This window comes from Dreissena polymorpha, chromosome 1 (assembly GCF_020536995.1).
Source record: "Dreissena polymorpha isolate Duluth1 chromosome 1, UMN_Dpol_1.0, whole genome shotgun sequence".
NCBI classification, from domain to species: Eukaryota; Metazoa; Mollusca; class Bivalvia; order Myida; family Dreissenidae; genus Dreissena; species Dreissena polymorpha.
This window is the reverse complement of record NC_068355.1, coordinates 127600811-127618491: the sequence shown is the minus strand read 5'-3', so window position 1 is coordinate 127618491 and position 17681 is coordinate 127600811. Positions and strand designations below refer to the sequence as shown.

At 38.8% G+C, this 17681-nt stretch overlaps 1 protein-coding gene across 2 annotated transcripts in view; it reads left to right on the top strand.

Moving 5' to 3' along the window:
- The first annotated feature begins 2000 nt into the window (after window positions 1-2000).
- Window positions 2001-17681, top strand: part of LOC127849273 (zinc finger C3H1 domain-containing protein-like) — a 61959-nt gene continuing 46278 nt past the window's right edge. For both annotated transcript variants that reach the window (XM_052382003.1, XM_052381993.1), the window contains exons 1-10: window positions 2001-2377; window positions 3411-3650; window positions 6510-6613; window positions 8141-8453; window positions 8759-9087; window positions 11703-11805; window positions 12404-12471; window positions 13428-14537; window positions 15300-15449; window positions 17300-17464. In XM_052382003.1, the coding sequence (XP_052237963.1) occupies window positions 2107-2377; window positions 3411-3650; window positions 6510-6613; window positions 8141-8453; window positions 8759-9087; window positions 11703-11805; window positions 12404-12471; window positions 13428-14537; window positions 15300-15449; window positions 17300-17464 (2853 nt within the window). In that variant the 5' untranslated portion in view covers window positions 2001-2106. The remainder of the gene's footprint in view (window positions 2378-3410; window positions 3651-6509; window positions 6614-8140; window positions 8454-8758; window positions 9088-11702; window positions 11806-12403; window positions 12472-13427; window positions 14538-15299; window positions 15450-17299; window positions 17465-17681) is intronic.

Below are 17681 nucleotides of genomic sequence, written 5' to 3'. Positions count from 1 at the left end.
AATCTCGTTCACATTTTCGTATAAATGCTTAAAACTAGATAATTGGGGTTATTTACTGTGGCCATAGTCGACTTTTAGTAATGAACGATAGTGTCATTTTAAGAGTCATTTACTGTGGCCATAGTCGACTTTCAGTAATGGACGATGGCGTCATTTTAAGAGTCATTTACTGTGGCCATAGTCAACTTGTAGTAATGAACGATGGGTGACATTTTAAGAGTCATTTACTGTGGCCATAGTCGACTTGCAGTAATGAACAGTGGTGACATTTTTAGAGTCATTTACTGTGGCCATAGTCGACTTCCAGTAATGAACGGTGGTTTCATTTTAAGAGTCATTTACTGTGGCCATAGTCGACTTTCAGTAATGAACGATGGTGTCATTTTAAGAGTCATTTACTGTGGCCATAGTCGACTTTTAGTAATGAACTATGGTGTCATTTTAAGAGGCATTTACTGTGGCCATAGTCGAATAGCAGTAATGAACGATGGTGTCATTTTAAGAGTCATTTACTGTGGCCATAGTCGACTTGCAGTAATGAACAGTGGTGACATTTTAAGAGTCATTTACTGTGGCCATAGTCGACTTGCAGTAAATTACGATGGTGTCATTTTAAGAGGCATTTACTGTGGCCATAGTCGACTTGCAGTAATGAACAGTGGTGACATTTTAAGAGTCATTTACTGTGGCCATAGTCGACTTTCAGTAATGACCGATAGTGTTATTTTAAGAGTCATTTATTGTGGCCATAGTCGACTTTTAGTAATGGACGATGGTGTCATTTTAAGGGTCATTTACTGAGGCCATAGTCGACTTGCAGTAATGAACGATGGTCTCATTTTGAGAGTCATTTACTTTGGCCATAGTCGACTTGCAGTAATGAACGATGGTGTCATTTTAAGAGTCATACACTGTGGCCATAGTCGAATTGCAGTAATGAACAGTGCTGACATTTTAAGAGTCATTTACTGTGGCAATTGTTGACTTGCAGTAATGAACGATGGTGTCATTTCACGAGTCATTTACTGTGGCCATAGTCGAATTGCAGTAATGAACGATGGTGTCATTTAAAGAGTCATTTACTGTGGCCATAGTCTACTTCCAGTAATGAATGATGGTGTCATTTTAAGAGTCATTTACTGTGGCCATAGTCGACTTTCAGTAATGAACGATGGTGTCATTTTAAAAGTCATTTACTGTGGCCATAGTCGAATTGCAGTAATGAACGATGGTGTCATTTTAAGAGTCATTTACTGTGGCCATAGTCGCCTTTCAGTAATGAACGATAGTGTTTTTTTAAGAGTCATTTATTGTGGCCATAGTCGACTTTTAGTAATGAATGATGGTGTCATTTTAAGAGTGATTAACTGTGGCCATAGTCTACTTGCATTAATGAACAATTGTGTCATTTTAAGAGTCATTTGCTGTGGTCATAGTCGACTTTCATTAATGAACAGTGGTGACATTTTAAGAGTCATTTACTGTAGCTATATTTGACTTGCAGTAACGAAAAATTGTTTCATTTTCAGAGTCATTCACTGTGGCCATAGTCGACTTGAAGAAATGAGCAATGTTGTCATTTTAATAGTTATTTAATGTGGCCATAGTCGACTTGCAGTAGCGCTCATCACATGCACGCGCACTATCAAGTTGCCTGATTATATATTTATTATCGATGTACATTAAACTTATAAACCATACGTGTAGTTTATTTATTTATTAAGTACACCATACACATCCATATTTTACCATTGCAGATAGAAGACTAGTATCAGTACATATAATTTCATTCGTATTTAAGAATGAAATTTATGTTATTACTATTTACTTTTTATCTTTTAGTCCTCCGACGTATTTCTAAAACTAAATGTTTTATAATCGGTCTTTCTCTTCCATAACCGGTCTTTCTCGTCTATGGCCATACAACTATTTTCCATAGCCGAAACAGCCACTCGAAACAGCCAATGGAATCAGAAAAATGGAAAAGAGTGTTTCCCTGTAATTTGACTCGGATCACAGTTCGCTCGGGGAAATGATTCACTGTTAATTTGTTCACTTGGAAGACACATAATGTTTGTATTCACTCGAGACGAAAACTAATCAATTATGGAAGATTATTTGAAGGAGGAAGGCGAGATTTCAGACGAGGAGAGTTCTCCACACAATCATAAATTTAGGCCACGTAGAAGAGCAAATTTGATGTCACCAGAAGTTCTTCGGAACAGGAACAATAATTTACCTCACCCTAAAAACATTGTGCCATCGTTATTGAATATAGATACTAGACCTTCTCTTAGTTTTATCAACCAGCGAAAAACAGCAACACAGGTGACGCCAAGTGGAAAAGGTCAAGAAAGGAAACATTCCAGTTCAAAATGTATCCTTTTATTTTAAAGTGAAAATCCAGAGCTCCAACGTGGGATTGAACCAGAGTGGTAGTCAGACAATCTAACCCCGTGGCTAAAGAGCTAGCCTAACAGCAAGGCTGTTAGAAGTATCATTATTTTACTACACTCCTCCCCCTCTTAATGTTTCAAGGCCCAGACACGCCTGCTACAGCGTGTCATGCATGTCCATTGCTTCAGAAACTATTATTTAAGCTCAGACCCATTTCCTCACTCACAGTTCTTTTTGCCTTGTCGCCATTAATGTGATAAATCTTGAGCTCTAACAGGGAATTGGAATTGCAACCTCCAGTGTGCCATAATAAGATGGACTTGATTACACATAGTCTCTATCAGGAAGAATACATGTGGGACTCAATCCCACAAGACTCAACATGCTAGGCTTTTTTGCTAGCGGAAGAATTTCAGGGCCTAAGTGACTTAATAAAAACAAGAAGAAAAACTTTGCAAATGTATTAAATTTGTTACCTTTAGATAAAACATTGCCAATTACATGTTTGTTAGTTTTGATTACTTGCTGCTGAGTTATAACTCTTATTTATGTTAACAATAGCATATTTCCTTATGTACAAGAGGGCGGGTTGGGCTAAACTATAAATGCCTCTCACCAGTTAGCCTATTTGCTTTGTTCAAAGAGCTAGGAGAAATGCGTCTTGCGCACATCCATTAACAAGCAATACAAGTCAAGCAACCTTCCATTTAAATTTCAGCAAACATTCTTTATTTCTTATCACCTGTTTCAAATCAAATAATTTGAATAAATGCAACGCAGCAGAATGTCTAATTTGTTCTCACAGCCTTTCCTTTATAAAGCTAATTGATTAATGCTCTATGGGAGATACTTGTATCTTATCTTACCAGATGATGCTTTCTGAATTACCAAGTTATGAATGTTGTGTATTTTAATCAAAAATCAAAACTCCTGAATACCCTGACCCAAACTTCCTAAATCAGAAGCCAGGAGGTTTAGACTTACAATTCAAAAAAGTTCTTTAACTTCAACAGTATGGTCAAATTCATCATTGAAAAATACAACAGAGCAATCCAAGGTGTCATCGGAAGAAGAGACTGACAACTTTGCAGAACTTCTGCAGCAGTATAAAGACATTCAGGGAAAGCTGGCCTCTTTAAGACAGGAGGAAGAACAACTTGTTAAGAATGTTGAGCAGAAAAAAGGCACTGAACCCTTGAAACCTGCTGAGGAAAAAGAATCTGTAAAAAACAACCCATTGACAGTTGATCTGAGTAAGAAATGTACTTATTTGTATAAACAATTGTATTATCAGAGAGTTTTTGCATGTGACTCAGTGCCTACAAAAATGTTGAGTCCCAAACGGATTTGATTGAGATGCATTTATTGACTGACATCTGTATATTTGTTTCAGTAATTCAAACACCTCGTACAAAATGAATATCTTAAATTCAAGTTCAAGATTTTTTATTAACATGACAAAGTGAATTTGTTGGGCTTTGGCTATTTAGTTTAAAGTAGTTTATGGCACTTAAAGATTTCTTTGTTTGTGCGATGAAAACTAGAGCTGCAAAGATTCACCAACAGCTCGATTCGATTTCGATTTTAGACACTCCGATACCGATTTTTTCGATTCGATTCATCTTCAAACCTAGATTTATCATATATTCACTCTTCTGCCTCAAAATAAACATTTCTGTTCAAAAGTGTCGCATGCCTAGATATCTTGGGCATTTGTCAAATTGTGTGTTTGTTTGATATTGTTTGGTTGGTTCAACAGTGTTTTAAAAACTGTTGAAAGTGTGTTAAATTAACATTTGTAAGAAATATTTTGCAAGAAACTGTAAATTGTCTTTCAAACTATGTCAATATTTCAATAAAACACATACAAAAGAATAGCAAATTAGGACTAAATTTTAATATAAAAAACTTCTGACTAGAAGATTGTGTTGAATACACAATAGTATAAAATTAAAATAAAATAAATAATCATAAGAACATCTGGAATCAGTGGAGTGATAGTACTATCACTATTATACTTATCCAAAACCGCTACAAGCATGTCTACCATTGTGCCGTGACAGCATCACCTGTTACCTGTAGGACAAAGCACATTCTCTAATAAACTTAACAAATTCCCAACAGAAACAGAACTACTTTTCTGGCTGGCGACTTGAGTAGTTGCACTTGTGCTACCTCTTAGTCTTGCTAAATCAACGTTATGTTTGCATCTGTGAAGCACAGTTTACACTTTGCTTTATTGGGAGGGCTACCATCCAGAAACCCAAAATACTGCCACTTTTTTTATTTTAGCTTCTTAGGCGCATCTGATAATTTCAATTTGTCGGCCACAACTTGTTCAGCCATTTCGACGCTTTTTCCGAAAGTAGACCGTAACGCGCTTATTGATTGGATGACTAAAGTAATAAGCAGCCAATCACATGCTTGGTAATTACAGGTAAAGGTAAAACCTACACCTTTCCGTATCAAATAGTCAGAATACAGCGAGCTTTACGTATCTATGTATATATATATGTCTATATGTTAAGAATCAAATAGAATTTGGTAGGTTTGGTATCGTAATCGAATCGACGCATTTCGAACCGATTTTCGCTGCATCGGATCGAATCGTTGCAGCTCTTATAAACACAACCATTGCTATGTTGATTCTTAGTCTTTATCCAGGGAAATGTTTGACTCTTACTATTAAATTAAATTTCTGGATAAATACTTACAGGTGAAAAACTATGAATTCTTCGTTGTTCAATACTAGTGCTGCAACAATATGCCAAAAAGCGTATTGCAATATATTGTCATTTCAAAAACCCGTATTGCAATATATCGCAATATATTGCTAATTGTATAAGAAGTATAACTCGCCAATTACCCGATAGTCCCGTATATTCCAGTTTTAAAGCAAATTCTGGTAAACATTTACTATAAAAGTGCTAAAGAACAACAAGAAACACAAACATTCGCTAATGTTCTTAATTATCAAATACTTTTTGGCATTTGTTACTATTTAAAGATGTGATGAAATAACGTCCAATCGGGGTGTTTTTTTCCACTGAACACACTTAAATCGCCTGACGTAATGTTCCGTTTTTATACAACACAAAATACACCCACACTTTCCATGCAACGTTCTACACGTCTGCATAATTTTCGCGCGCTTTTTATTGAGACAAAATATAAAGCTCTTTTTAGTTGACGCTAAATTTTTTATTGTTGCGTTAGCGTTACAATTTGGAAGCGTGTTCCCAAAATTCGGATTACAAATTTAATAATGCTCATTTCAGAATCAAACGAAACAGTTACAGTTGTGCGTAATTAATTCAACAATAACTTGTTCAAAAGCATCAAACGAATGCTCCCATGTAACAACGCTACTCTGTATAATAGACTTTTTAGAATGCTATTTTTACGTAACAATTTATTTTTACTAAACACTGCTTTGTTGTGTTTACCTTGATATCATTATTTCGGATGGCTTTTCTGGACGAAATATGGGTGACTTTTTGTAAAATTTTCGTACCGGTATGATGAAAATCGTATCGCAATACAATGTGCGGATTGCGATATATACCGATATACCGGTATATTGTTGCAGCACTATTCAATATTGTCCTGTACACATTAAAATAACAATTACTCTTATGCAAAGTAATCATACATGTAACTCTTATTCAAAGTACTAACAGTCTCTTTGTCTGCTAAAAAGTGGTTTCAGCCCAGAAAAAAAGTTAAGATTAGCAAAGTGCTTACTGCTATTTGAATTATGAAAACTGCTGATAAAACTACCTACTTGTACGGCTTGTAAGCTAAACGTTAGAGGGTTCCCAACCTTCTGGCCTGTATTGGGGCTTTAACACACATTTGCTTGAGCCTTGAACGCTCAGATAGGCATTTGGATGGGTTTGTAATCCTTTAAAAAATCTAATTAAATTAAGACCTTTCTTACTAAATATAAGGTTCAAAGCCTTCATTTCCAACCCTTAAATACTGATGAGCAGCAAACATAATAAAGCCTTAATAGGCAGGCTTTTCTGGTTGCACATGCAATATCCATTATGCTTCCAAGCAGGAAAGGGTTATAGGAAAAAGCCTCCATTGTGGTTGTTTGACTTTTCCAGCCTCCTCTCCGGTTCTGACATCTGGCAGTCCCATTGTTATAGATTCCCCCTCCTCCCCAGTTGTGATATCATCTGATGCTGCATCCAGCCCTCTACCTGATCAGGTTTGTTAACAACTCTGGTATGTCTTGCAAGAACTTTGTCTTTTTTGGTGAAATCATTTTGAAATTCCCATTTCCAGTTTATATCATTGTTCGATCTCCCAGGCACACATTTGTTAGCCAAATGTTATCTGCTTTGGCTAAATCCTTCTCATTTTGGCTTTAATATTAGCTTTTATGTAAGAAGTTTTTTGGCCAAACATGATTTTTTTAGCTTAATGGGTCAAGTTCAAACGTTTTTATTATTTGAAAATGTTTTAGCATTGTTAAGGAGCCTTATTTTGGAAAACCTAATTTTAATGTCTGTGAGTAAAGTGTCGTCCCTGATAAGCCTGTGCAGTCAGTCTGTGAGTAAAGGGTCGTCCCTGATTAGCCTGTGCAGTCAGCCTGTGAGTACAGTGTCGTCCCTGATTAGCCTGTGCAGTCAGCCGGTGAGAAAAGTGTTGTCCCTGATTAGCCTGTGCAGTCAGCCTGTGAGTGCAGTGTCGTCCCTGATTAGTCTGTGCAGTCAGCCTGTTAGTATAGTGTCATCCCTAATTAGCCTGTGCAGTCAGTCTGTGAGTATAGTGTCGTCCCAGATTAGCCTGTGCAGTGAGCCTGTGAGTACATTGTCGTCCCAGATAAGCCTGTGCAGTCAGCCTGTGGGTACAGTGACGTCCCTGATTAGCCTTTGAAGTCAGTCTGTGAGTATAGTGTCATCCCAGATTAGCCTGTGCAGTCAGCCTGTGAGTAAAGTGTCGTCCTTGATTAGCCTGTGAGTATAGTGTCGTCCCAGATTAGCCTGTTCAGTCAGCCTGTGAGTAAAGTGTCGTCCCTGATTAGCCTGTGCAATCAGCCTGTGAGTATAGTGTCGTCCCAGATAAGCCTGTGCAGTCAGCCTGTGAGTATAGTGTCGTCCCAGATTAGCCTGTGTGGTCAGCATGTGAGTATAGTGTCATCCCAGATTAGCCTGTGCAGTCAGCCTGTGAGTATAGTGTCGTCCCCGTGCAGTCAGCCTGTGAGTATAGTGTCATCCCTGATGAGCCTGTGCAGTCAGCCTGTGAGTACATTGTTGTCCAAGATAAGCCTGTGCAGTCAGCCTGTGAGTACATTGTCGTCCCAGATTAGCCTGTGCAGTCAGCCTGTGAGTACATTGTCATCCCAGATTAGCCTGTGCAGTCAGCATGTGAGAACATTGTTGTCCAAGATTAGCCTGTGCAGTAAGTCTGTGAGTACATTGTCATCCCAAATTAGCCTGTGCAGTCAGCCTGTGAGTACCGTGTCATCCCAGATTAGCCTGTGCAGTCAGCATGTGAGTACCGTGTCATCCCAGATTAGCCTGTGCAGTCATCATAGACCACTCATAGACAACACTTTCGGCTCCTCTGGATTTTTGTTAGGAGAGGCTTAAAAGAAACAACATAAAAGTGAAGTGTCCTCTCTGATAAGCCTATGCACGCTGCACTGGTTAATCTGGGACAACACTATGTGCACATGCATTGAGCCCAGTTTTCCTAGAACACAGATCATTTGTTATGTTATTTTTTATAGGCTGAAAACTACGATGATGAAGAACTTGATGAGTTGGAACTACGTAGGATTGCTCTGGCGTCTGCTGCTGAGAAAATGCTGCAAGATGAAAAGGATGATATGGTTGAGGAAGGAAACCAGTCACAGGAGGCAGAAAATAGCTCAAAGGAAGCGGTATCTGGCTCTAGTGCCAATCAGAGCCATGCGGAGGGGAAACGGGGGAAGAATTGTGGAAATCAAAACATTGGAAGGGCAGGAACATCCGAAAATAAACGGTCAAGGAAATTGCCTCCTGTGAATTCTTGGGACAGGGAATCACGATGGAGAAAAGATTGTGAGTTTTAGAAATGATTCTCAAGTTTCATATATCAAAGGTGTATTCACAAGCTGTAGTGGTAGCTTGCTTAGTATCCAAGCATTTTAATTTTTCATTTTAACTAAAATGAGGTTTTACAAGAATTTATCAAACATACCAAAAGCAAACTACCATATCTGAAATACATAAGTTATGTATAACATTTATAACATGTTTCATATAATTATGATTTGTGTTTATAAGGTTTTAGGAAATTAGTTCATTACAATGAATTTCATCTGCTCTATGCCGAGTTAAAAAAAATGTTATACACTATTTTTAAGATCATTCAAGATTGAGGGCCCGCACTCCATTAGTGTCAGCAAGACGCACCTCTCTCTCTGCCAGAACATTGCCCTTTCCAAGCTCCGGAAGGCGAACTTCAGCCTCGACCTTGGAAAGGTCAAGATCACGGGTTGAATCAACTACAGAGAGACAGCGTGAAGCTTTTAGGCCTTCAGCCGTGAAAAGGACTGCTAGTAGGGAATCAAGTAACAAAAGAACGTCTGAGGCTGCCGATAAAACGAGAGAAATTCAGAAGATTTTGACCTTGGACGACCCGAAGGAGCAGGTGGCAAGGTTCCTGTCCTTGATCAGTAAGGAGGGGGACCAGGTGAGTGGGGTTTCTTGGATTTGATATTGGGAGAGAGTAGTCGAGTTTTTATGCCCCTGTAGGGTGGCATAAAGCTGTCTGTCAAGCCTTCAGTTTCTTGAGGGGTTTTTTTCCCCTAAAAGCTTTCAGATATTAACCTGATATTTGGGGTGTGAGTTTACTTACAGGTCAAGATTAGGTTTGATTCCGGTTCATTGATTTTTTACGAAGTCACAGGCCTTGGACTTTAATAACTCAAAAAAAAATTGGAAACACTTTCAGATACTTGTTATAGGTTTTTCAGCACTGTCTGCGCTTCCGGAAAATGGAGGCACTCCCAAAACAAACGGACCCGATCCCAAACGGAAAATTAAAAAAAAAAAAAAATCCCAATTTCCAAAAAAAAAAAATCTTTTTTTTTACGAATGAAGTGTCTTATAACTTGTGTGACTAACCAGTGTTTGTTTTAGTCAAAAATATCTGCTATAAGGTTTTGACTGTTCAGTTCTTATCTAAGAGTGTAACTGTAACTGAAAAACAAAACTGCAGTACTTGAATAAACGTTGAACATGCCCAATATTGCATCTGTTTATATAAAGAAGACAAAATAACAAAAAAAACAAATTTATTTGTTAAACCACTGAATTATTTAAGCATGATAAATTCAAAAAAAAATCCGAAAGGAGCTGTTTCATTGAAGCAAAAATTCCCAAAATGACCAATTTTGTCGATAAAAAATTCCCAATTTGGTCAGACTCCTTTTCCCAAAATAGGCAGAAAAACCCCTTCTTGCCTATTTTTGATGGGCGAGACTACCTATTAGCCTCACTAATCAAGTTTTGTTCAGGTCCATTGATTTTTGGACAAATTAACAGGCCTTGAACTTAATTTTTTTGTTATTTAAAATAGCTGCCATCGGGCATCGAAGTGCAGTAAGGGGCACAAACGCAGCTCTGGTTAGTTGCATCTATGAGATTTTTGTGTGAATTTATTGATTAAATGGATATTTGTTGTCTTTGCAAAATACATATAAATGACTGTAATGCTATGTTCCAGTTAGATGGTAGTTGTTGGAATGTAGGGCAAGTGTGAGAGGTGGTTTCAACGTGCCAGCCAATCGTAATTTAAAGAAAAATACATGGCACGTCTCTTATTTGTGAATCTGACTATTTTGTGTTAATATCGCATGTTTCATATGTGACTAGTAGCGGAAACAGTGTGATGGGTGGGCTCACTGTTCTGTCAACAAAAATAATAAAAGACACATATTTTTTTTTAAAGGCCCAATTTACATTACTGTTATTTTAATGAGAGTGCTCTGGAAATAAACAGGGTATAATGCATGTTCCTAAAGTGGTGTCACAAAATTCTTTGTGCAGTCTACACAGGCTAATCAGAGACTATACTTTCCACCTAAACTGGATTTGTGATACAAAGGGACTTCCTTTAAACTGAACAAAAGATACAATGAGTGTTGTTCTTGATTAGTCTTATCTGGGAGAACATAATGCACATTTATTACGCCCCATTTCCCAGAGCAATACAGGGCTTACTCTGCCATTCTACAAATTAGCCAATGCCTACAAAAAAGGACATTTGGCTACAAAAACATCCATTTGGCTGCAAGGTTTTATATCACCATTAAATATCCAAAATAAGAATAAAAAGGTAAATATGGCTTCTTTAATTTTTATACCCCCATTACCATTGGTAATGGGGGCTATATAGGAGTCACTTAGTCTGTCTGTCCCGAAATTTCATCCGATCTTCACCAAACTTGGTCACAAGTTGTATCTTGATGATGTATAGGTCAAGTTTGAATATGGGTCATGCCTGGTCAAAAACAAGGTCAGGGGGTCACTTAGTGTGTTTTAAACAGAAAGTTTGTCCGCACCATAACTATGTCATTTATTGTTAGATTTTACAATAACTTGGTACATTTTTCACCATCATGGGACGGTGAAAATAACTTGGTACATTTGTTCACCATCATGGGACGGTGAGTTGCGTGAAAAAAGTACGTTGATATCTCCAAGGTCAAGGTCACACTTTGAGTTCAAGGGTCAAATGCTTGTCCGGGCCATAACTTTATCATTAATTGTGAGATTTTAAAATCATTCGGCAAATTTGTTCACCATCATAGGACGGTGTGTCGCGCGAAAGAATTATGTCAAAATCTCGAAGGTCAAGGTCACACTTTGAGTTCAATAATTAAAAATGGCCATAAATGAGTTTGTCCGGGCCATAACTATGTCATTTATTGTGAGATTTTAAAAATACCTGGTACATTTGTTCACAATCATTGGACAATGTGTCATGCGAAAGAATTATGTCGATAACTCCAAGGTCTAGGTCACATTTGGAGTTCAAAAGTAAAAAATTACCATAAATTTGGACGGCATGTCATGTGAAAGAATTCAAGAGTTCAAAGTTTGTAATGGCCATAAATGATAATGGCATTATAATTCTTAAAAATCGCCATAGATTTGATTCTCTTGTTTTGTGAAGACATCATGCAAAATAGTCTGTGTCAATGACGCACGTGGGGGTATACATCACGTCTGTGACAAAGCTCTAGTTAGCCAGAGGGATCCCTGAAGACTCAATTGTCTAAATTTGTCTTCTGCGTTTCCCAGGTGACGGAGAGTGGGGACAGTGTGAATGGTGGACCCCCTTTGCCAGCCAATGACAACTATGAGGCAGTGGAGATGGACCTTGACAGTGACCCGGAGTCTCCAGGTCAGTATAATGGAAAACTAAGGCTAGGAATGAGTATGCCTGCAACTAACCCTTTATTACTCAGACACACACTTTGACGCGTTTTAATGTTAGACCTTTCTTTAGAGGCTTAATTTCCAAGTCTCAGTTACTGATTAGCAGCAAACAGCATGAAACCTGAGTTTATTTGCAGGCTTTTCTGGTTTAATGCTAGTGGCATATAGCGATTTTCACTTTGCTTCTGAACAAGAATGTTTTAAGCATTGCTCTTCTTTTTCCATCTTATTCCAGAATTATGTTCTATTTATGTTATCTTATGCAATATATTTTTTATGTCCAGTGGTGAATGTATGGCTTGAAGACATCATGTTTCATTTCTGCATTTTTATGTTTCATCAAGCTATTAAACCAAAGGTTTTGGGCATGTGGCCAATTAACTGAAACACTATCAATATGTTATAAAACAGCATTTTTCATCACTTTGACAAATAAAAATCTTATATATATCATATCATAAACAAACAAAAATGTAAGTGATGAAAAATGTTTTATGATGTATTGTTAGTGTTTCAGTGAATTAGCTACACTCCAAACACCTGTGATTTGAACTTCGTTTCAGGTGTGGTACCAATGGCCGAGGAGTTATTTGAACCAGACTTTTACAATGCTATGCAACCAATGTACCGTGTAAGTCTCTTGAAACTCTTAATGTTAACAAAAACCCATTAACAAACACGGAAAGTGTGGATTGATGCTGAGCAGGCATTTTGAATGGAAATACCGTTTCAACTAGTACACAGTTTACTGGTGAAATCTTATTAATGCTTGTTACAAAAGAAGTCATATTATGAGTAAAACAATATAAACTCAAACATTTAGAGAATCATTACTGTATATGATACTCCCTGTTTGAAAATGGGGCCTAGTGAATGTGGGAAGTGTCCTCACAGATTAGCCGTGCAGCCCACTCAGGCTGATCTGGGACAACACGTCCCATTTATAATGCATTATTTGTTTAAAAGAATTCTGTTCTTAGCACAAATCAAGTTAAGGCCAAGTGTCCTCCCCAATTAGTCTGTGCATACTGCGCAGGCTAATCTGGAACCACACATTAAGCACATGCAATCATGCATTAAGCCCCATGCAATTATGCATTAAGCCCCATGCAATCATGCATTAAGCCCCATGCAATCATGCATTAAGCCCCATGCAATCATGCATTAAGCCCCATGCAATTATGCATTAAGCTCCATGCAATTATGCATTAAGCCCCATGCAATCATGCATTAAGCCCCATGCAATTATGCATTAAGCCCCATGCAAGCATGCATTAAGCCCCATGCCATTATGCATTAAGCCCCATGCAATCATGCATTAAGCCCCATGCAATTATGCATTAAGCCCCATGCAATCATGCATTAAGCTCCATGCAATCATGCATTAAGCCCCATGCAATTATGCATTAAGCCCCATGCAATCATGCATTAAGCCCCATGCAATCATACATTAAGCCCCATGCAATCATGCATTAAGCCCCATGCAATCATGCATTAAGCCCCATGCAATCATGCATTAAGCCCCATGCAATCATGCATTAAGCCCCATGTTCCCAGAGAAAGGCTAGTATTAATGTTCTGTTTCAGACTCAGCAGTCCAGCTATGAATATGAACCCTACGACCCAGAATGGAGCTGGTCCACGTCAGAAACGGGTTACCATAGCGACCCAATGCAAATGACTGCCGGTCATCTACCGGTGAACATGGTGCTAGGCTCTACTTCCATCCAAGATCCAAGCTCACAACAGATCTCTGTTCTTCCTTTAAATCAAACGTATTCCCAAGTACAGAGCCAGGACCTAGGAATGAGTTCAAACTTTGGCAACCTGTATATGCAAGAAAGCAACAGTGTAATGGGGTACAGTGCATATGGACTTAATCTGGGTGTTTTAGCTGGAACTATGCTAGTGACAGATATGCTTCCCCCACCCCCACCACCCCCTCCCCCTCCACTGCCAGAAGAGCCGCCCCCTAACCCCCCCTTGCCCTCGGACTCTCAACCTCCCCTCCCCCCATCAGGCATAGAGTTTGCCACCCAATTTGCTCAAGGCCAGACATCACATGACATTCAAGGCAATGAACTAGCCAGCTCATATCAGTTGGGTCAAATCCACAGCCACAATGCACATATGTTCTCTATTCCTGCAAACCACTCTGATAGTTTGGAACGTGACCACAGTGTAGTGCACCATAGCAAAAGCCAATTCGGTATTACGCAATCACACCTACAGTTTGTCCACAGGTCTGCATCAGAACCTCAACTGCTTCCCTCTCAAAACAATGTGCAATCATATGAGACAAGCTTAGGATATTCAGATCTAACTGGCCCGGGAGTAGTCTATTCAGATGCATATCTCTCGGAGAATCAGTTCAAAACTTCTGCTATTTCCCAGTCAGAAAGTTACAATATTTTTCGAGATAGAAAACCAGTTAATCCTAGAAAAAGTGAGGCTAACGTCCAAGCAAAAGCCACAAATGTTACTCGGACAAACGGAACAATCAAGTCCAAAGCAGTCGCCGAACTCGTTGAAAAAGCAAATAAGAAGACTAAAGACATAAAGGAAAATAACAAATTTGGGTCTGTAGATGCAGAAAATGATACTGTTAATAATCAGAAGGGACTGGATGAGGAGGCAGTTTTGAGGGCACAGCTGCTTAGATCCTTGGAGAACAGGAAGAAACAAAAGTTAATAGAGGTAATAGTGCAATCTTTCATAGCAACGTTACATTTGAGTCTGGCTTTGGGAAAACATGGCATAATGCATGTGCATAAAGTGTCCCCCCCCCCCCCCAGATCAGCCTGTTTAGTCTGCACATTCTTATCAGGGAATCTATTGTATTTTTTGTTTGAATAAAGTCTCTTCTTAACGAGTATAAAGATTCAGCAACAATGTTTTGCAGAATAATATTATTAAAATTGTTCATTATTGGAGAAGCATTATTACATTTCATCCTTAACATTTATGTCAATTTTTATTTGAAATGTTCACACATTTTTAAGTACTGTGTTCATCAACACAAATATCAGTGCTCAAGCTTGGCCTTGATGCAGGAGTGCAGTACCCTGCTGTCCCAAGGTTCCACTGCCTCCCTTTGTTTGATGTGATGGCATTATTATGCAGCAAATGCTTTATTGAAAATAAGCCACAGGTTGATATGACCATGCGTCCCCTTTTTTACAAAAGAGCCTCCAGCTCTTTTCAGATCCCTGCTCAAGTACATTATGCAATTAAATTAAGTCTAAATATGTGTTCAAAATTCACTCTAAATAATTTGATAAACCGAAAGTTACCAAGATTGAAAAGAATGAAATTTTTTTGATAATGTGTGGAAAATCTGATATACTATTAAGACGGAAAGTTTTGTGCCTGATTAGCCTGTGCGGAAAGTATGGGCTAAACTGGGAAAACACTATGCACATGCATTGAGCCCTGTTTTTCCAATCGCTTGTTTTCTAGAGCTACACCAAGTCGGAAATTCCACCCAGCGTGTCTCGGAGTGAATCCTCAGTTGTTAGCAGTCTGAGTCGCAGTCAGTCCCCCAGCATGCCTTCTGTATCTGTGGTCCCAAAACACAAAAAGCCTGCACAGAACAAGGTCACCCTGGGGGTAAGTTGATTGGTGTACTATTTGTGTTCTTGTTATACCACCCAATTGGGATAGTAGTTGGACTGTCCGTCAATACGTCTGTCAGTCCATCCCTTGCCTGGCCATCCGACGTTCTGTGTCCGGACTTGTTTACCTTAGCACTTTGTGATATTTATCTGATTTGTGTGTATGCTAGTCTACCTTCACGAGTTACAGATTAATTATGCCCCCCTTCGAAGAAGAGGGGGTATATTGCTTTGCTCATGTCGGTCGGTAGGTCGGTCGGTCCGTCCACCAGGTGGTTGTCAGACGATAACTCAAGAACGCTTGGGCCTAGGATCATGAAACTTCATAGATACATTGATCATGACTTGCAGATGACCCCTATTGATTTTGAGGTCACTAGGTCAAAGGTCAAGGTCACAGTGACCCGAAATAGTAAAATGGTTTCCGGATGATAACTCAAGAACGCATACGCCTAGGATCATGAAACTTCATGGGTAGATTGATCATGACTCGCAGATGACCCCTATTAATTTTGAGGTCACTAGGTCACAGGTCAAGGTCACTGTGACCCGAAATAGTAAAATGGTTTCCGGATGATAACTCAAGAACGCATACGCCTAGGATCATGAAACTTCATGGGTAGATTGATCATGACTCGCAGATGCCCCCTATTGATTTTGAGGTCACTAGGTCAAAGGTCAAGGTCACAGTGACCCGAAGTAGTAAAATGATTTTCGGATGATAATTCAAGAACGCATATGCCTAGGATCATGAAACTTTATGGGTAGATTGATCATGACTTGCAGATGACCCCTATTGATTTTGAGGATTTTGAGGTCACTAGGTCAAAGGTCAAGGTCACGGTGACCCGAAATAGTAAAATGATTTTTGGATGATAACTCAAGAACGCATATGCCTAGGATCATGAAACTTCATAGGTTGATTGATCATGACTCGCAGATGACCCCTATTGATTTTGAGGTCACAAGGTCAAAGGTCAAGGTCACGGTGACCCAAAATAGTAAAATGATTTTCGGATGATAACTCAAGAACGCTTTTGCCTAGGATCATGACACTTCATAGGTACATTGATCGTGACTTGCAGATGACCCCTTTTGATTTTCAGGTCACTAGGTCAAAGGTCAAGGTCACAGTGACAAAAGTCGTATTCACACAATGGCTGCCAGTACAACGGACAGCCCATATGGGGGGCATGAATGTTTTACAAACAGCCCTTGTTTTGAGTTTTATTTAGGTCCATTGATTTTTGGCAACGTTATGGGCCTGGGACTTTTTCTCTAAAATATCAGTTTTCAGTACTTTTTTGTTGGTGTGTGAGTCTACCTACATTACCTACAAATCAAGTTCGAGTTTTGTTCAGGTCCATTGGTTTTTGACAAAGTTACAGGCCTTTGAACAATGTTTTGTAAAATAACACTTTTGAAGAATTTTTGTGACACACTTTAAAAAGTTTAAGATATTTACATGATATTTGGTGTGTAAGTCTACCTGCATGACTTACAGATCAAGGTTAAGTTTTTTATGTATGATGAGATTTAAGACAAAGCTGATTAAGGGGGGCATCTGTGCCTTATGGACACATCATGCTAAGAGAGCGTAACTGAGGGATGAGGTAAGGGTCACACTTTTAAATAACATGTTTCACATTTTCTCTACCCAAACATTTTAACTCCTAAGAACTAAGGGCTCATTGGGAACTTTAAGGATATTGTCATGTCTGTCGTCTGTTAGTTTGTGCTTTAATTTAAATGACTTTCTATGTTTTTTTGTTACAAATAAGTCTCTTCTTAACAAAAATCCAGTTAAGGTGAAGCTCATCTACTTCAGTACTTTACAATTCTCAGAATTTCCCGATCCATCGTCCAGTTATTATCCCCCTTGGTGAAGACTCTTCAGAGGAAGATGAGGAGGAGGAGGAAACAGTGGCGCCACCTGGTGGTAAACCTCACATGGTGGACTTCCTAGGCGGACTCGACTCCTTCCTGAAGGAAGCGAGGAGAGATTCAGAGGTAAACCTCAGTCATGGAAAATTGGGTTTGATGCATGTGCATTAAGTGTCGTCCCAGATTAGTCGTGTAGTCCACACCGGCCACTAAGGGACCACACTTAACGCTTCTTTGGCAGTTGCTTTTTTGTTTTTCTTTGAGCAGACTATGAAGCAAATAATGTATTTTTAGCTCGACTATTATATATGAAATATATATAGTGGAGCTATCCTACTCACCC